Source organism: Telopea speciosissima, chromosome 9 (genome assembly GCF_018873765.1).
Source record: "Telopea speciosissima isolate NSW1024214 ecotype Mountain lineage chromosome 9, Tspe_v1, whole genome shotgun sequence".
Classification (NCBI taxonomy): Eukaryota; Viridiplantae; Streptophyta; class Magnoliopsida; order Proteales; family Proteaceae; genus Telopea; species Telopea speciosissima.
In genome coordinates this window covers 13,974,538-13,993,945 of record NC_057924.1, presented here as the reverse complement: position 1 = coordinate 13,993,945, position 19,408 = coordinate 13,974,538, and the positions used below count along the sequence as shown (strand labels likewise).

Below are 19,408 nucleotides of genomic sequence, written 5' to 3'. Positions count from 1 at the left end.
CCATATGTACACTGACATAAAGAAAAAGTCCAACTCTGTAGTGTCAATGCACATCCAAATAGAGAGTAGTATTTCCAAACCTCTAAAAAAAACTTATGCTTCAAAAACACCGTAGATATTTTTTAATATTCCTTTGAAAGGAGCATAAGAAGTAATAAGAACCAAGGGATACAAAGTCAGGGAATTCAATGCCTACCATTCCCCATTCGAAAGAAAAGGAAGGCCATGTGGGGAGAAGAAAGTTGCAGTTTCCCCAACAACTGCAAGAACAAAAATCAACCATGAGATTTATCAAATGGAAATCTTAATTAATTCCTCATGAATTTCAGAAAGAATACAGCAGCAGAAGAAAACTCTATTTTCTACACTAGCTGGAAATGAAAATTTTATGCGAAAGAATATCCAAAGACTAAATAAATCATGACAAGTTACAAAGTTCAAAGAAATGAAATCCAACGAATAATGACACATTACAAAGTCGAAATAAACTTTCATCAAATGAGTATCACACTATCACGTATAGTGGAATACACTAATACAGGAATTAAAATTACATCGAGTAAAGAACACTAGAATTGGATCATAGAACCATTTTATGGCTTGGTGTGCCACGAGTTATTGCTAGAGAAAAATAGAAACAATCTTTATTTCTATTTCCCCTTTTTTCAGTTGTTGAAAAATCAAGCATATTTAACATTATGTACATCCTCTGGCATACTGAAAATTGTATCAAAATTCAAGCATACCTTCCCTTATGCCAGTAATTTTTTCCCCAACGTTGACGTAAACAGAAGCGTGTACCAACTGTTGAACTACTCCAGGAACGACAGAAGTTGGTAAACATGTGCACTTTCAAGCACAATTACAAGCTCATCTAAGCTTGGAAAAGTTGAAACTCTTCAAAGTTTCAACAAAGGCACCTTGTCCTTGACAATTATATTCCCCAACATCTTTATATTCGCATACATAAATCCTATCATGGGAACCGAGTTAACCTTTTAAAAAAAGTAATTGACTGGTGATGAGTGAACATTGAACTGATTTAATGGATAAAGGAAGATAAGTGTTTTGTTTCTCTATCACCCTGAGATAATAATATGATTCACTGGGAAAACATTCCAGATGATAAAATCATATGAACTAACCTAATATTACGAACTAAGAAATCAATGAGCATGTACAAATATGGGGCGTGTAATCTTGAAATGCTTAAGGAATATGAGACTGTCAGACTGTCAGTTACTCATATCAAAATGAAAAGAAGTTGAGATTGTCCATAAGGGGTGGTTTGCACTTGCCTATTATCCATGTGACAATAAAATCAAAGCGATTTTGACCTTCCATCCAATAATTGTGAAACCCAAGTGCGTAAACTTTTAAAGCCATTTCCAAGACATAAATCCAGCCTGCAGGAAAGAAAGCACTTAGTACGCCAAAGCATTAATAATTATTTACTCTCTTGAGGCAGAAAGTTAACAGATTGGCCAAATATTCTATCTAGGATGCTGCTCTCCTAAACAATGCACTACTACCAACAGTGAGATTGTGTGATGACACAGTCCAAGCAAGTAATAAGCTTCAGCTGCTTGCTTAGCATGCCACATCAACGATTCAAACACCATGTTGATTTTTTATTACAAAAGGGTCATAGACAACCAAAACCATAAAAACTTGCTTCCTCTTCTTCCTGGTAGCATCCAGTGTCATTACTCACTCCAGCATGCACATGCCCAGAAATTCTCACCAGCAGCATAGAATTATATTGTTCTGTTGCCACAAAGAACTAGAGAAAGAGGTACGAAGGAAGAGGATGAGTATGGAAGAAAGACAAGGCTCTTCATGATTTAGTTCAGTTTCATTTTTAATCTTTCGAAGGAATTGTATTGTCTGACTTGCACTCACAGTATGCCACAAAAGCCAATAAAGTGTAGCCATTCCATTTGTGGCATTTCATGGAGTATGAAACTTCTAATCGAATGATTTAGTCATCCATACTTGCCCATAAGATTCATAATCAGCGATGAATTGTTCCAAAATGAAGAAGATTAACTTTCTTTAACATGACACTGGAGCATGACCCTTAAACCTTTATTTTGTAGCTCATAATGGTTTTCTCAATGTCATGTCCTAATAAAATAAGCATAAACAAATTATCTGCGTAAATGGAATAATAGAACATGATACAACATTACAATTGCATAAGGGATGAATTAACATAACAAATATGAAATGAAGGAACATTGTCAATAATGAAAAATATCTTAATTACAAAAAAAATGCTGTTAAACATAGGGTTTATCAAGTTCATACCAAATACAAACTCAACCACTTGCCAAATCTTCTGAGCAGAACTGTTCTTTATATCAAGCTGCATCTCCAAAATACTTGCAACTTAGCAAACATATACACAAGTTGCCAGATGTTATAAAGGTTTAGTTGCCACACGTAAGAAAATATTAGACACCACACAATCTCATCGGACATGAATCAGTCCAACACCAGCATGTAATAAGGGTCAAACATATGGTAAAAAATCACAAAAAAGCCTATAACCTCTAGTACAAAATGATGAAGGTTTGTGGCATCTTTGTATTTTCCACAACCTTGGACACACTTTTACTTCACGCTGAAATGACCAATGAGATGTATGGGGGGTTTATAAATTTGACACACACAAAGTCCGAAATATGACTTTTGTGAACTTAACAAAGTTCACAAAACCTTCTGAACACATTAATCAAATTTGGCTGTTGTATTCACTGTTCCCATTAATCAAAGACATAACATCAAAGCCAGAGAAGTTATCAACATTTCAAATTCTTGGTTTCAATAAAATAAGGAGATTAATCTTACAAAAAATGAACTAAGTTGTTGCCAGGAGCACCCAGAATGACTATTCTAAGTTAAAAAAAATGTGATCATACCGTTGTTTCAATAATGACGGTAATTAGATTGAGCATGAGAAAGAAAGCGATTATGTATTCAAATGTTTTGCTCCGAACAAACGCTTTCAACTTTTCAGATGCACGCGAATGGTAAAATGAATAGTTCTCAAGACAAGATATCTGCAGACAGAAGAAAAATACTACAGAAGTGGTCTACAACACTTCAATGTTCACAATAAACAAACTAAACAGCATTCTTAAACAAATATATGAGTCATAAAATTAATTAGTTAAGATACATCTCACATCTACAGAAGAATTGAATAGACTTACAGGGGGCTCTTTTTGGAATCTCAATGCAATAGCATTGCAAATTTCAGCAAATTCATCCATATTAATCTACAGGTGAAACATATCAAACCCAAGAAAAGAATCAGCACAGAAAAGTTAAATAGAACACATAATGGATGAACTTACCATCCAAACTGCTAAGCAAATAAAATTTAGCACTAAACATTAGAATAAGAATGGAACAGGGGACAAATCGTGTGTTCCAACTGCTCATTCATCAGGACTTCTCATGGGATTCTTGCCAGAGAGAACAAGACTCTGAGAGAGCATAAATAGAACGCATATATGTGTTTATGTATGTGCTAACATGTGCACACAATATTAGTTAAAGGACTAAGTTTTGCTTCACCTGTAGAGAAAGAAGAATTCCTTCTCCATTGGTGATGTGACCCCATGATTGCAGTCTTTTGTCATCATTACACTCCCACCCCATATTTACGAAGTCAAAATTACCCCTCCCTAATGCAATCTGACAGTACCAATGGCGCCATGGTGAAGGGAAACTCGGTCCTTAGTTTATTCAACTATAATATCACTGATATAACATCATAAAGCTACATTGATGCAGAACCAAGGTTCTGGAAGCAGTACTAGCAAAGGAAGATGAAGAAATCAAATGTTGGATCTGACTTGACAAGGCAGAAGCCTTTGATGCCATGACAGCTCAAAGCCCATTGTGACAGCCACCATGACAGTCAGGTTTGCTGCGACATGACAGCCTGTGGCTGAGGTTTCCAGATTCTTCTTTGGCATTTTAAACAGTCTAATCGTGGGATTTTTCTAGAAGTATATTGCAAAGCCTATCTTGGATGGAATATTTAATTCTAGTCTGAGTTGGTTCTTTTTTTTCTCATTGGTTGTTATGTAATAGTTTATATTGAAGCTTTCCTATTGATTGGACAATGAAGCTCTTATTTCCTATTGGTTGGATGATGTAAGCTCTCTCCTAAGCCAATCACAGGCTTCTGGAGTAGTTGTGGATTCAATACTACCCCTGTGGATTCAGTGGTGTTTACCTGGTGGATTCTGGGTGTACTTGGTGGGTTCATAGTGGAAGAGTGAGTAGAATTATGAGAGAATGATTCGGCTTGTCAGGGATGAAAGAGGCCACTTTTAATTATAGATTGGAGAAGGGATTAAAAATAGGGAATGTTAGGTAAGGATGAGCAAGGTTTAAAATCTTGTTTCGTTTTGGTATTTCGGTAGAAATATTGTATTTTTTCTTTCTGCATGGTTTTGGTAGGTCATTTCGGTGGGTTTTAGGCCAAGTTAAGGCCTGAAACTTCATGGAAACCCTATTTTAGGCTATATAAACACATGTAAATGTTCAAATTGCAAATATAGTCACCAAAAGTGGTGTTTTGGATTTGCACCATTGATTGGTAGTATACGGTTGAATCCTAATGTATAACATAGTTAATTACACATACACATTGTCTAACATATATTTAATTGATCACCATACACTGTACATAACCCATATTTTTTTTAGATTTTTGTTGTAGGAAAATCAAAATTTTGAAGCAGAAAAATAAAAAAATAATATATATATAGAAGAAAAAAAATTCGACACCATGAGGTTGTAGATCAACCTCCGGTGTCTGACATATATTAATTTCATCACAAATTGTTAGTAGAGGCTGTTTTAAGTTTCGGTTATATTCAGGGGTAGTTTAGGTATTTTCTGTTTTGTTATTTCCTAATGTGTCTCTTGTGTATCTTAATTCTTAAATCACTATATATATGAAATGATGTGGGAGCTCCAACACTAAGTGGAAATCTCCCCAAGTGTTAACCAATTTCCATTGTTCTCTTTCTTCTTCTTCTTCTTTATTCCATGGTATCAGAGCAAGATCTCTAGGGACTGTTACACCTTCCTAGTGTCTTGTCTCTTCCTTCTTCAAGGGTTTCAATCATTTGTGATTGATCCATTTCAGTTTCTGTTTTGAGAAGCCTTCAGTTTGTGTTTGAGAGGGTAGCAGCACCCTATGCTGCATTTCTGTACTGTTTAGAGACTAGTTCTCGAATGGAGACTGGGAACTAGGGCTCTTTTGTTGGTGATTTCTGGTTTATGGCATGGAGAAGACATTCAAGGCCTTAGAAAGCAGTTTGGATCATGTTTTTTGATCGATTTTTGGAGAAAAAGCAGAGATCGATTTTTCTGTCATGGTTTTGTGAGGATTTTGCTGCTTGAGATCGATTTTTTGCATTGGAGCTGATTCCAGCCTGATTTTGGAGGTTGAACACTCCTTTCCTTGTTTGGAGATTGTTTCTTGGTGTGTTGAAGATTGGAGATCAATCTCCCTTTGAAGTTTGAAGGTTGGGGCACCCTTTTCATAGTTTTGAGATTGATTTTTCAAGGTTTTGGGTGGCTGAAATCGATTTTGTTTGAGGCTTGAGTTTGAGGATTGTGGTTGTTGATTCTTGTGGTTCATTGGAGTGGAGATTACCTTCTCTTTGCAGCTTTCAGGGTTTTGGAGCTGAGATCGACTTTCTCAGGTTTTGTTGCTATCTTAGTGTTGTTGTTATCTTATTGTTCACCTTATGTTTGTTGAAATGGGTGAATCATCGAAGGCTGCTGTTGGTGAAGTTGTTTCTTCCTCATCTAGCCGGATTACTGAGACGAAGCTAGAGGGGATCAACAACTTCCAAGTTCCAACAATGGAAGAAGATTGTTAGGCTGGTACTGATTGGTAGGGATCAGCAGGATCACCTAACCAAAACCAAGCCTAAGGATGATGCTACATGGGACACAGTTGATGCACGTATTTTGGCCTTTTGGGACAGCTTTTGAACTCCATAGACCGCCAGATTGTTGATCTTGTCACTCACATTGACACAGTGAAGGACTTGTGGGAATATTTGGATGTTCTGTATTCTGGGCAAAACAACATAGGTCGTATTTACAAGTTTTTTCAGAATTTCTATCAGTCTGATTGAAAGGACCGTCCCAAAGTCCAGTTCTTTGCCGAGTACAAGAGGATGTATGAGGAGTTGAACTCTTTGCTTCCCATTACTTCTGATATGCAGCAAATGCAGAACCAGCGAGAGCAGCTCGCAGTAATGGGATTTTTAGGTGCTATTGGGAAGGAATATGACTCTGTGCGTTCCCAGATACTTGGTGGTGACAAGGTAGCCACACTCTCTGAGGCTTTCTCTCATGTTCTCTGAGTATCACGAGAGAGCACTCATGATTCTGTGCACGTTGACAGTTCAGCCTTAGCTTCTTTCCCACCAAACCGTGGTCTCTCCACTGGACCAGGGGCTGGTGGTGGTCGTGGGCGTGGAGGAGGTTCTGGGAAAGCTCCTATGCCTCCTTTGCTTGGGAAAGCACCCATTTTAGGATCCGAATCTTCTGGTATGGTGAGGATATGTCACCATTGTGGACCTATAGGGCATATCCAACGCTTTTGTTGGAAACTTCATGGCAAACCACCACAGCAACAGTTTGCCAACTCTGCTGCCACTATTGAGACTACACCTCCCTCATCTTCTTCTGAGGGTAAGACTACTGTGACGTTGTCTGATGAGGATTATGCTCGTTTTACCCAGTTCCAGATCTCTTAGTCCTCCCTGCCTTCCACTGTTACTTTCGGACAGAAAAGTAATGCAATTGCATGTCTTCGACTGCTTCTCGCCCCTGGATCATTGATTCAAGAGCCTCTGATCACATGACTAGGGTCTCAGGTATATTTTCTTTCTTTTGTGTATCCTTTTCTAGTGTCACCTTAGTTGATGGTTCTTTAGCTAAAGTAACTGGTACAGGCACTATTCATGCCACTCCTTTATCCTTATTTTCTGTTCTTTATTTACCTGAGTTTCCTTTTAACCTTCTGTCTGTTACTAAGTTTACTAAAACTTATAACTGTTCTGTAACCTTTTTCTCTGATTCATGCATCTTTAAGACGAAGAAGACAATTGGTAGGGGTCGTGAGTCAAGGGGGCTATACCTACTTGAAGACACTTTATCTGTGGCATGTTCGAGCCTGGCATCTCCTCACCAAGTCCATTGTCGTTTGGGCCATCCATCATTGCAGAGTCTACGCATTTTGGATCCTCGTTTTCAATCTCTTTCATGTTTACCTTGTGAGTCCTGTCAATTTGGGAAGCTTCATCGTGTGAGCTATCCCCCAAGAGTCAATCAAAGGTCTAGTCAATCTTTTGCTTTAGTTCATTCAGATGTATGGGGCCCTTGTCCGGTTGCCTCCAAGTTGGGATTTCGTTATTTTGTTACTTTTGTTGATGACTATTCCAAAGTTACTTGGCTTTATTTAATGAAGAATAGTTCTGAATTATTCTCTATCTTCTGTGCGTTTGTGAATGAAGTTAAGACTCAATTTAGTACTCCTTTAGTATTCTTCGTAGTGCTAATGCTAAGGAATACTTTCCTGCTCCTTTTTCTACTTTTATGACTCAACATGGCATTATCCATCAATCTTCTTGTGTCGACACCCTACAACAGAATGGTGTGGCTGAAAGAAAGAATAGACATTTGTTGGAGGTCACTCGGTCTCTTTTGTTTGAAATGAAGGTTGCCAAACCTTTTTGAGCTAATGTTGTCTTGACTACGTGTTATCTCATTAATTGCATGCCTTCCTCTGTTTTACATGGTAGGATACCTCATTCCCTTTTGTTTCCTTCTACTCCTTTATTTGCCTTACCCCCCCTCACCCTGTGTCTTTGGCAGCGTTTGTTTCATTCGTAATCATCGTCAAGGAATCTCTAAGTTGGATCCAAGAGCTCTTAAATGCATCTTTGTTGGATATTTTCGAACTCAAAAGGGTTATCATTGTTATTCCTTTGAGTTCTAAAAATATTTTGTCACTGCTGATGTTTCTTTCTGTTGAAATCCTTGAATAATGGCTTGTGAACAATGTGCCCACAGCCTCTTTATTTATAATCAGAGATCATTAAAATAAAGGAAATAAAATCCTAATCAAATCACATGTGCAACATGTGCATAATGAACTTGGACACTTTAATGCATCCGGGTCCGGGTCACGAATCAACAGGTAATCCGTGAACATTCAACACTCCCCCTCAAGTTGGTGCATACATGTCAAACATGCCCAACTTGCTAACAATAGAACAAAATAATTTACTACCAATTCCCTTAGTAAGAATATCAGCCACTTGATCACTAGACTGAACAAACGGAACACAGATGACCCCTTACTCTAGCTTTTCCTTGATAAAGTGCCGATCAATCTCAACATGTTTGGTGCGATCAGGTTGGACTAGATTATGGGCAATGCTGATTGCGGACTTGCTGTCGCAATAGAGTCTCATTGGAAGGTCAACTAACAATCCAAGATCTTGGAGAAGTCCTTTGAGCCAAAGAAGTTCGGAAATGCCTTATGCCATGGCTCTAAACTCAGCTTCAGCACTTGACCGAGCAACCACTGCCTTTTTTTGCGTTAAGCGACCCCATTCTGAGCAGGTGTATCCACACAAGAGGTCTGATGGATAATCCCATGAGTTTCCAAGTATGACCGAAAGGCACCATCCATGTATTCTTTGCCATTGTCAGACCAAAGAATTCTTACCTTGGCATTGAACTTGGTCTGAACCATCTTATGAAATAAGGTAAAACAACGGAAAACATCACTCTTATTGTGCATCAAGTAGACCCAAGTGGTCCGACTACAACAATCAATGAAGGTGACTGTAAACAGCCTTGAACATGAATGCTTGAGTGATCAAAACTGATCACCCAGGCCCTTTATTTATAATAAATTGAATTACAACCAATCAAAGTAAGAATAGGAATAACTCCTCAGTCCTAATCCTACTAGGAATTCCTAATACAACTAGGACTACCTAAATAGAACTCGGCTGAGGAAAAACAATAAAAAAGAGAAAAATAAAAGAAAGAGAAACATAATATGACTAGGACTAGTTACCCCAATCGGGTAAGTAGCCTATTTCAACACTCCCCCTCAAGTTGGAGCATAAATATCAACCATGCCCAACTTGACCAAAATAGGACGAAAAACCTTTCCACTTAAACCTTTAGTGAACACATCAGCAAGCTGGTCAGCAGATTGCACAAAAGGAACGCACACCAGTCCTCCTTCCAACTTTTCTTTAATAAAATGCCTGTCAACCTCCACATGCTTGGTATGATCATGCTGAACAGGGTTGTGAGCAATGCTAATAGCCGCCTTGTTGACACAATACAACATCATGGGGAAAGGAACAGGAGTACCAATATCTTGCAATAAACCTTTGAGCCATAACATCTCACAAATACCTTGTGCCATAGCACGAAACTCTGCTTTAGCACTAGACCTTGCCACGACGTTCTGCTTTTTACTACGCCACGTAACAAGATTGCCACCAACAAATGAACAATAGCCAGAAATGGACTTTCTGTCAAAGGAACCAGCCAATCTGCATCAGTATATGTTTCGACACAAAGATGACCATTCGGAGACAAAAGAATACCTTTACCCGGTGCTGATTTTAAATACCGAAGGATCCGGATAACAGCATCCATGTGAGAGGAATGCGGATCATGCATGAACTGACTAACCATACTCACAGATACTGCTATGTCAGGTCTTGTATGAGATAGATAAATGAGCTTACCAACCAATCTTTGATAACGACCTTTGTCGATAGGAGTTCCCTCCTTTTCTTTAAGTCTGGTAGTAGCATCCATAGGTGTATAAGAACGATGACACCCTTTTTTTTTTTTAACCCGAACTTCTCTGGGACCCGGGCCAGCCCCTAGATTTTATTAAGCCACCAAAGAATAACGAATACAGGGGGGGACGTCCCGCCTTACCCCAACCCAAAGCTATACAGCTTACAAGAACATGCCATGTCCTACGCTCTAAAGACCGGCAAGCCCTCTCTATCCTCCCTCACTATACATCGAAAGCCGCCTAGCGGCAAGTTATCCGGCTGAAAGGTAATGGAGCATTGCAAAGCACAAGCTTGCTTGGTCAGCCAGACAGCGGCCCTGTTGCTCTCCCTGAAAGCAAATGTCACCGTCGCCCTAGTTGCTGCCATCACCGGAGGATCTCATCAAACCAGTACCACCCTTGCCACAGTTACAATTCTTATGGTTTATTTGTGTAACGAGGTCTCGAGTCCGAGTGAACAAGCACATCTACGTATCCCCGATCGTGGCATAAGCGGAGGCCATCCCTCAGAGCCCTCAGCTCTGCAATAGCAATAGTACACATCCCATAGCTGTTAGAAAAAGCTACCAGCACTTCTCCCTCAATATTCCAGATGACTCCCCCTCCTCCCCCGACCCCTGGATTGCCCCGACAGGCTCCATCAACATTTAGCTTGACAGCAACAGAAGGAGGGCACCAAAAAACTGGGATAGGCCGAGAGGCCTTGGCCGGCGGAACCACTAACTCGAACCACTGCTGAATCAGCCCATCCCTTGCAGACCCACGTTTGCCCACTTGTGAGGAGATTGGGAGCTCTTTTACCCACCTTCTAACACGATCAATGATAGTGGCAGTAGTACGCCTAGTTTCCCCATGCCTCCTGTTGTTTCTTTCTTTCCATAGCTCCCACAATATCAAAGCCGGCAAGAGCCCCACAATGTAATCACTGATGCACCTGTAGCTCGCCAACCCATGCCATAGTGCTAGCCGACCCCCAACATCCTGCCCTGGGTGAGGCACCAAGTCAAAAAGGCGAGAGAAGAACCTCCACACCTTAGCCGCTGTAACACCACCTATTAGGCAGTGATCAGTAGTCTCCCTTTGGGGGGAGCCACAACAATAACAACGAGAGGCCAAGGGAATCCCAACTGACATTAAGGTAACTTCCGTAGGTATCTTGCCGTTCAACAGCTGCCAAGAGAAGAAAGCCACCTTGGTTGGGAGCGAGGGGTTCCATATCCACTTTGCATAGGCAGCAACTGACCCCACCGTCCTGATCTCATTCCAGACCGATTTGGTTGAAAAGCGACCATCACTAGCGGGTGCCAACACTAGAACATCTGGCCTGTCTGAGATGTGAACATTACCTTGGACGATAGCTTGCCGGTGAGGCACCAAGTTCTCCATGGTATCAGAAGGATGACACCCTAGCATCCCAGTCTCAGTCAATAAATCTAGGATGTACTTTCTTTAAGAAAGAAAGATGCCTTTAGAAGACCGAGCAACTTCTATCCCTAGAAAGTACTTTAGTTTTTCCAGATCTTTTATTTCAAATTCTCGCCCAAGATAAGTTTTCAACTGGGTGATTTCATGATTGTCATTCCCGGTCACCACAATATCATCCACATAAACTATTAAGAGAGTTACCTTTTCACCATTTTTCTTGATAAATAAGGTATGATCAGCGTTACTCTGCTTATAACCTGCAAAGACCATTGCCTTATGAAATCGTCCAAACCAAGCACGGGGGGACTGTTTCAGCCCATATAAAGCACGCTTCAATTTATAAACTTTCCCCCTGGTCTTATCACAAGAGAAACCAGGTGGAATGTCCATGTACACTTCCTCTTCAAGTTCTCCATGGAGGAAGGCATTCTTCACATCTAATTGTTGTAACTCCCAGCCAAGATTAACTGCACAAGAAAGTAGCACTTTGATGGTGTTTACTTTCGCAACTGGTGCAAAAGTCTCCTGATAATCGATCCCATAAGTCTAAGTACATCCCTTTGCAACCAAACGTGCTTTGTATCGATCCACAATGCCATCTACCTTCTGTTTCGCCACAAACACCTACTTACATCCAACTGGTTTCTTTCCTGGAGGAAGAACCACAAGTTCCCATGTATCATTCTTTTTCAAAGCTTGCATTTCTTCCATCATCGCTGCTTTCCACTTTCCATCTGTAAAAGCTTCCTGCAAATTTTGGGGAATACGAACAAAAGAAAGAGAGGAGACAAATGTACGAAATGATGGGGAAAGGGAGTCATAAGAGACTACATGAGAAATAGGGTGCTGGGTACAAGCCCGAATACCTTTACGATGAGCAATAGGTAAATCAGGAGACGAAGGAGAAGATATGTTACCTGGAGATTGATCTGGTTCCAGAGCCGACAACTGTGGTGGTGTTGGTGCTACAGTGGATGGAAGCTGCTTGTATTTGGAATGTCCCCTGTGATAGGTTTTGAGATTAGAGTCGTTAATTTTCTTTTGAAATTCCCTAATGGTTTGTTGGACTGGAGTCATCTCCCCCTGAAGGGAATTATCACCAATAGGATTTTCAGCATCTTTTAATTTCTCCCCCTGGGGAAAATCCAGTGGGGAACCATCAGAGGGTGGGGAACCATCAGAGGGAAGAGGGGAGCAAACAACAGGTGGTTGGACCCGAGTCTGGGTCTATATGGGAAGGTCAACCATCACATCTTCACTGAAAGTCTGCCCCTGAAGAGGTGTGGATTGATAATAGGAGAGAGTTTCGTGAAAGACAACATCCATACTGGTGAAGGCACGAAGTGTAGGAGGATGGTAACACTTATATCCCTTTTGGGAGGGAGAGTATCCTAAAAAAATACGACTCCCACGGGGTTCGAGCTTGCCCGGAGAACGGGTATCACGAACATAACAGACACAGCCAAACTCTTTAGGTGGGACGACAAAGGAGGAAGAACCCTGCAGTAAAGATGCAGGGGTGGCAGAGTCGAGGACTCGGGTAGGGAGCCTATTGATAAGATAGGCAGCAGTCAGGACAGCATCTCCCCAGTATTGGGAAGGGACAGAATGGGCAAATAGAAGAGCCCGAGTCACCTCAAGAAGGTGGCGGTTTTTTCTTTCAGCCACACCATTTTGGGCTGGGGTATCGACACAACTGGTTTGATGGAGTATACCATGGGCAGCAAGGTATTGCTGAAACTGACCATTCATGTATTCTTTACCATTGTCACTGTGCAATATCTTGAGAGTGGCAGTGTATTGGGTTTGAATCATCTTATGAAAATTTTGAAAACAAGAGAAAACTTCATTTTTGTTATGCATTAAATAGACCCATGTACTCCTAGAATAACAATCGATGAAAGAAACAAACCAACGATGGCCTTTGAGAGATGGTTTTCGGCTAGGCCCCCAAACATCAGAATGAACAATACAAAAGGAGAAGAAATTTTTTTTTTAGAAATGGAATAAGTAGAATGATGTTGTTTAGCCAACACATTTCACAAAAAAAATCGTCTTTATGACATACTTTAGCTAATGCTGGAAATAAAAGAGATAATGTTCCTAAAGGAGGGTGACCTAGTCTTTTATGCCATTGTTGAAGTTTAGAAGAAACTAACATGCTTTGATGTATGGGAGAAGCCAAAGGTGGTGATGAAATAGAGCTCCCTTTATCAAGCAGGTACAATCCACCATGCATCTTACCACATCCAATCGTCGCCCCCGTTGCCAAATCCTGAAACACATAGTGTGAAGGAAAAAAAGTTACTTTACAATTTAAATCACGGGTAAGACTACTGATGGAAAGAAGATTAGTGGTAAATTGGGAATATGTAAAACAGATGATAACTGTAAGGAAGGAGTGCAACTGATAGAGCCCTTTCTAGAGATAGAAGAGAGAGAGCCATCAGCCACCCGCACTTTATCTTTACCAGATGTAGGAGAGTAACGAGTAAAGATACTGGAGGATCCAGTCATATGGTCAGTGGCACCGGAGTCTATGATCCAGGGAAAGGAGACTACCAATGTACAGTGACCAACAAAAGAAATACCTGAGTGGGCTAAATGTGAACCTGGAGGAGTGGAAGAACTTGTAGGTGTTGATGTAGTAGAAGTAGCGGAAGCCTGTAACATACGACAGAAAGCCTGAAGTTCATCCTTGGATAGTCCAGTGTCAGTAGGAGGGGCAGGATTAACAGCCTCAGTATGATTAGCTTTGTTTTTCGATTTGCGAGCAGCACGTTTAGCCTCAAAGTCGGCTGGTTTGCCATGTATCTTCCAACAAGTGGCCTTAGTGTGCCACAACTTGCCACAATGTTCACATTTAACTGCTGTCTTCTCAGATTTAGAAGTATCAGCAACCGTAGGGGTAGAACCAGCCCCAGTATGCAAGGCTGATCGATCCGGAAGTGTAGTATTAAGCATAGCAGTTCTTCGGCGATCTTCACTATTAACCAAGGCATAGGACTGTTCCAATGTAGGGAAAGGATCTTTGCCTAGAATCTGAACCCTAATTGGGTCATATTCTACATTAAGGCCAGCCAAAAAGTCATAAACCCTAATTTTGTCAATATGCTTTCTGTAGGCAGCAATGTCAGTGGCATTAGTGGGCTGATAATCAAAGTAATGATCAAGTTCTTGCCAACACTTACGGAGTTCAGCATAGTATTGAGGGATGGATAAATCATTCTGCTTGGTGTCATGGATTTTCTTCCTTAATTCATAGACCTGAGCATCATTCCCTACCTATGAATAGGTGTCTCTGGCAGCCTTCCATATCTGGGCAGCAGTGTCTAGGAGAAGGTAGCCCGGTGCAATTGAAGAATGCATAGAATGAATAAGTTATGACATGACCATGGAGTCAGTAGATAACCATTTAGTCTTGGCAGCTCCTTCTTCAGTAGGGATAGGAGTAGTGCCTGTAAGGTGTCCTGTGTAGCCACGGCCAGCAACTGTAAGGTAAGTGGATCTGGATCACATTAAATAATTTGTCCCATCTAGTTCGGTGGGAGAAGCAAAAGGAAGATACTCTGGTCGAGAAGATCCATCAGAGTCAGCTGAAGTGATGTCATACATCATGTACGGGTTTGTAAATTCCCACAAATTTAGCCGTAAAAAATGGCTCAAACTGGGATCGAATTCCCTGCAGGTGGTGGGGAATAAGCCTTCAAAAAATCAGAAACTTCTGATGATGGAATAAGAAACCCTAATAGGGCTGGTTACAAGATCGAGTAGAACCCTGGGTTTTGAAACTGTATGAGTTTCAGCCGTCAGAACAGGCTGAAACAAGATCGAGTATCTCCCTTGTAGTGGAGAAGGTACCCTCCAAAAATTGGCCCCTTCGGATGAGCCAATAAAAAGCCCTAAATTTAAGAAAATTTAGGAATATCTGAATGCAAAGTAATTGCAGGTTTGAATCTGATGTGGATTGGATTCAAATCTGCAATCTGAAATAAGTAAGGTGTAGATCAGCAAGTACAGGGATCAATCTCCAAATAGAAAACAGAAATCCAGCTTGAATAAGGCAACAACTCGATCTCCAAGGCTTGGAGGAAACCTGCGGCAGATTCAGATCACACCAGTGTTTGTATAATCTTCAGTGAGGTGTCACTGAGGGCAGCAGCTAATTCTTCATTGAATAGCCTCAAAGATGCTTCCCTGAATGAAATAGAGAGTCCGAGAGAGTTGGAGAAGAAGGAAACCAGTAGCCGAGAGAGTTTGAGAAGAAAAACAGAAAAAATCGAGGGGGGAGCTGCTCTTCAGATCAGAGGTGGCTCTGATACCATGTAAACAGCCTTGAACATGAATGCTGAGTGATCAAAACCAATCACCCAGGCCCTTTATTTATAATAAATTGAATTACAACCAATCAAAGTAAGAATAGGAATAACTCCTCAGTCCTAATCCTACTAGGAATTCCTAATACAACTAGGAATACCTAAATAGAACTCGGCTGAGGAAAAACAATAAAAAAGAGAAAAATAAAAGAAAGAGAAACAAAATATGACTAGGACTAGTTACCCTAATCGGGTAAGTAGCCTATTTCAACAGTGACAAACCACTGAAGCCAGAAGTAGAAACACACCGGGCCGGGCCCCAAACGTCAAAATGAATCAAATTAAAAGGTGATAAACTTCTACTATCAGAAATAGGATAAACCGTCCGAGTTTACTTGGCTAAAATGCAAGCATCACAAGAAAGATTAAATTTATTACATCGTTTAACCAAACTGGGAAAAAGATCAGATAAAACCCCTATAGGGGGATGGCCCAAACGTTTATGCCAATTATTCAACTCCAAAATTGCCAAATCAGATTCAGTAGAGGAAGACTGAGATGTCAAGGCTGCCGGCGCACCATCAAGTACATAAAGACCACCAAACACTTTACCACATGCAATCATATAACCCGTCTCCAAGTCCTGAAGCAAGCAATGGTTGGGAAAAAAAGTCACTTTGCAATTTAAATCTCTGGTTATACTACTAATTGAAAGTAAATTAGTAGAGAATTTTGGAACATGCAAGACAGAGGAAAGGAAAAGAGAAGATGTGCACTATACAGATCCCTTTCCCGAGATAGAAGAAAGAGATCCGTCAGCAACATGGACTTTAGTATGACCAGATAAAGGAGAATACTTGAAAAAAAGAGATGAAGAACCTGTCATATGGTCGGTTGCCCCAGAGTCAATCACCCAAGAATCAGGAATGACAGAGGAGCAGTTCCCACCAAATGAAATACCTGAAGGAGTGGTAGGAGTAGTAGACGGCACAGAAACAGTAAAGGCAGCCAATGAAGAGGATGTAGATGCCGAAGAAGACATGTCCAAACGAGTCACCATATCCCTGAGATTATTGAGTTCAGCCATAACTTGAGAAAGAGACTGAGCAGATTGTTCTTCAGTGGATGCTTGATTTGCATGTGTGCCAGTAGACCGATTGGAACCACCCTTGCCCTGCCCCGAGTTTCTGCAGGGCAACCATGTAGCTTCCAACAACGATCCTTTGTGTGCCACTCCTTTCCACAATGATCACATTTAATAGGAGGACGATCCCCAGATGGCCGATTACTAGGAACAAAACAGGAAGTATTGCCACGGGCAGAAGACTGTGAACTAGAAATAAGAGCCGATCGTTCCTAAGGGACAGGATTAACCATGGCTATACGTCGACTGTCCTCAACAGAAAGAATTGCATATGCCTACTCAAGAGTAGGTAGAGGATCACGCTTTAGAATATTAGACCGGATCGGATCAAATTCAATATTGAGCCCGGCCAAAAAATCAAAAACACGAAGACCGTCTTCCCATTTTCTGTAAGCTGTTGCATCAGCAACAATAGTTGCAGTAAAGATGCCCAAAAAATCCAACTGTTGCCACAGAGTATACAAGGTGTTATAATATTGTGAAAGGGACAACTCTAACTGCTTGGTAGAGTGAATCTTTTGACGAAGCTCATAGGACTGAGTGGCATTCCCAACTTGAGAATACGTGTCCTTGGCTGTTTTCCATATCTTGGCCGCCGAATCGAGAAGAAGCTAACGTCCAGCAATCTCTTGCTCTATGGAATTCACTAAATTGGACATAACCAGAAAATTAAAATTCTCCCACCGATCTTGGGCAGAACCAGTTTCAGCAGGCCTGACAGAGGTTCCAATGATGTAGCCAGAGAGACCACGGGAACCAATTGCAAACAAGCATGAACAAGACCACAGGAGGTAATTGGGCCCATTTAACTTTATAGGGCTGGCTGGAAAAGGAACAAAGTCATGCTGCGATGTGCCGTCTGAGCCAGAGGAAGCAGACGTAACGTCAGAGTTGTCAAGCATGGTAACTGGTCAGAAAAAAATAATAATGGAAAAAAAATCGCAGATTTGTTTATTACATAGGGGAAAAAATTTTAGGGAAAAAAGAGCCCTTGGTGGGAGACAACTCACCACCAAGGGAGGGTCTAAAAGGATCGCAAGGAGGCGGGAAGTCCTCTCGCGAGAAAAAAAGAGAGCGAGAGAGTCGCAGGAGGGAGGCGGTTGTGTGAAAAAAAGGTGGGGAAAGGCTGCCGGAGGGCTGGCGGTGGTGTGAGGGGCTGGTGGAAGGCTGGCGGAGGGGCTGTTGGCAGTGGTACTGCTGCTAGGGTGACTTCACGATGGAAGAAGAGAGAAAAAAAACAAAAAAAGGAAAGAAACTTTTAGATCCCATATTCCCGGATTGGCTCTGATACCATGTTGAAATCCATGAATAATGGCTTGTGAACAACATGCCCACAGCCTCTTTATTTATAATCAGAGATCATTACAATAAAGGAAATAAAATCCTAGTCAAATCACATGTGCAACATGTGCATAATGAACCTGGACACTTAAACGTATCCGGGTTCAGGTCACGGATCAACGGGTAATCCGTGAACATTCAACACTTTCTTTGAGTCTACTCCTTATACGGATTCTCCGGTAGTTTCTTCTGACTTGGACGATGATTTTCCTTTGTATATTGTTCCGTCTTCTGTTCCACAGGTCTCTCCACCACCATTGCCGCCAACTCCACCGGTCCCACAGAATATTGTTTTCCATCGCCATCTTTGGAAGACTTAGCCCCCCCTGCTCCTCCTTCACCATCATCTTCTTTGTCGGTGGATCATTCCCCATGTACTTCTTCTTCTCCTGATATTTCTCCTGATATTTCTTCTCCTAATCCTTCTTCTCCTACTGTTTTCTCTGACCTTGATGTACCCATTGCTCACCGCAAAGGTGTTCGGAGTTGTACCCAACATCCTTTGTCCAATGTTGTGTCTTACTCCGGTTTATCTTCTCTTTTTCATACTTGCTTGACCACTCTTGAGCAACATCCTATCCCCAAGTCTGTTGCAGAGGCATTATCTAGTCCTGGCTAGCAGGCTGCTATGACTGAGGAATTGTTGGCCTTAGAGGTCAATCAGACATGGGATCTGGTTCCCCTACCCTCGGGTAAATCTGCTATTGGTTGTCGTTGGGTCTTTGTGGTGAAGGTGAATCCTGATGGTTCTTTGGCTTGTTTGAAGGCTCGCCTTGTGGCCAAGGGTTATGCGCAAGAGTATGGGGGTGATTATTTGGACACCTTTTTCTCCTGTGGCTAAGTTTACTTCTGTACGTCTCTTGATCTCTCTTGCAGCTACTCATCATTGGCCCTTATTTCAGTTGGATGTTAAGAATGCTTTCTTACATGGGGATCTTCATGAGGAGGCTTATATGGAGCAACCTCCTGGGTTTGTTGCTTTGGGGGAGTGTGGTATGGTGTGCAAGCTCAAGAAATCTTTGTATGGACTGAAGCAGTCACCTCGAGCTTGGTTTGGTCGGTTCACTAAAGTTGATTTGGAGTTTGAACTGACACGTTGTAGTAGTGATCATTATGTATTTTTCCGACATTCTGATGCAGGGAAAATATTTCTTATTGTACATGCGGATGATATTGTCATTACAAGAGATGACTTTTTAGGGATTGAGAAGCTGAAGGTACATTTGCAGCAGAAGTTCCAGACTAAAGATTTGGGAAGATTAAAATATTTCTTGGGTGTGGAAGTGGCTCACTCAA

The 19,408-nt window shown here is 41.2% G+C and overlaps 1 protein-coding gene across 1 annotated transcript in view; it reads right to left on the bottom strand.

Moving 5' to 3' along the window:
• LOC122640182 (two pore calcium channel protein 1B) overlaps positions 1-19,408 on the bottom strand; it is a 177,460-nt gene that overhangs the window by 66,542 nt on the left and 91,510 nt on the right. Inside the window, exons 12-16 of the mRNA XM_043833336.1 lie at positions 3,219-3,284; positions 2,925-3,065; positions 2,311-2,368; positions 1,299-1,406; positions 197-260 (exon numbers count right to left, since the gene is read on the bottom strand). Of these exons, the coding sequence (XP_043689271.1) occupies positions 197-260; positions 1,299-1,406; positions 2,311-2,368; positions 2,925-3,065; positions 3,219-3,284 (437 nt within the window). The remainder of the gene's footprint in view (positions 1-196; positions 261-1,298; positions 1,407-2,310; positions 2,369-2,924; positions 3,066-3,218; positions 3,285-19,408) is intronic.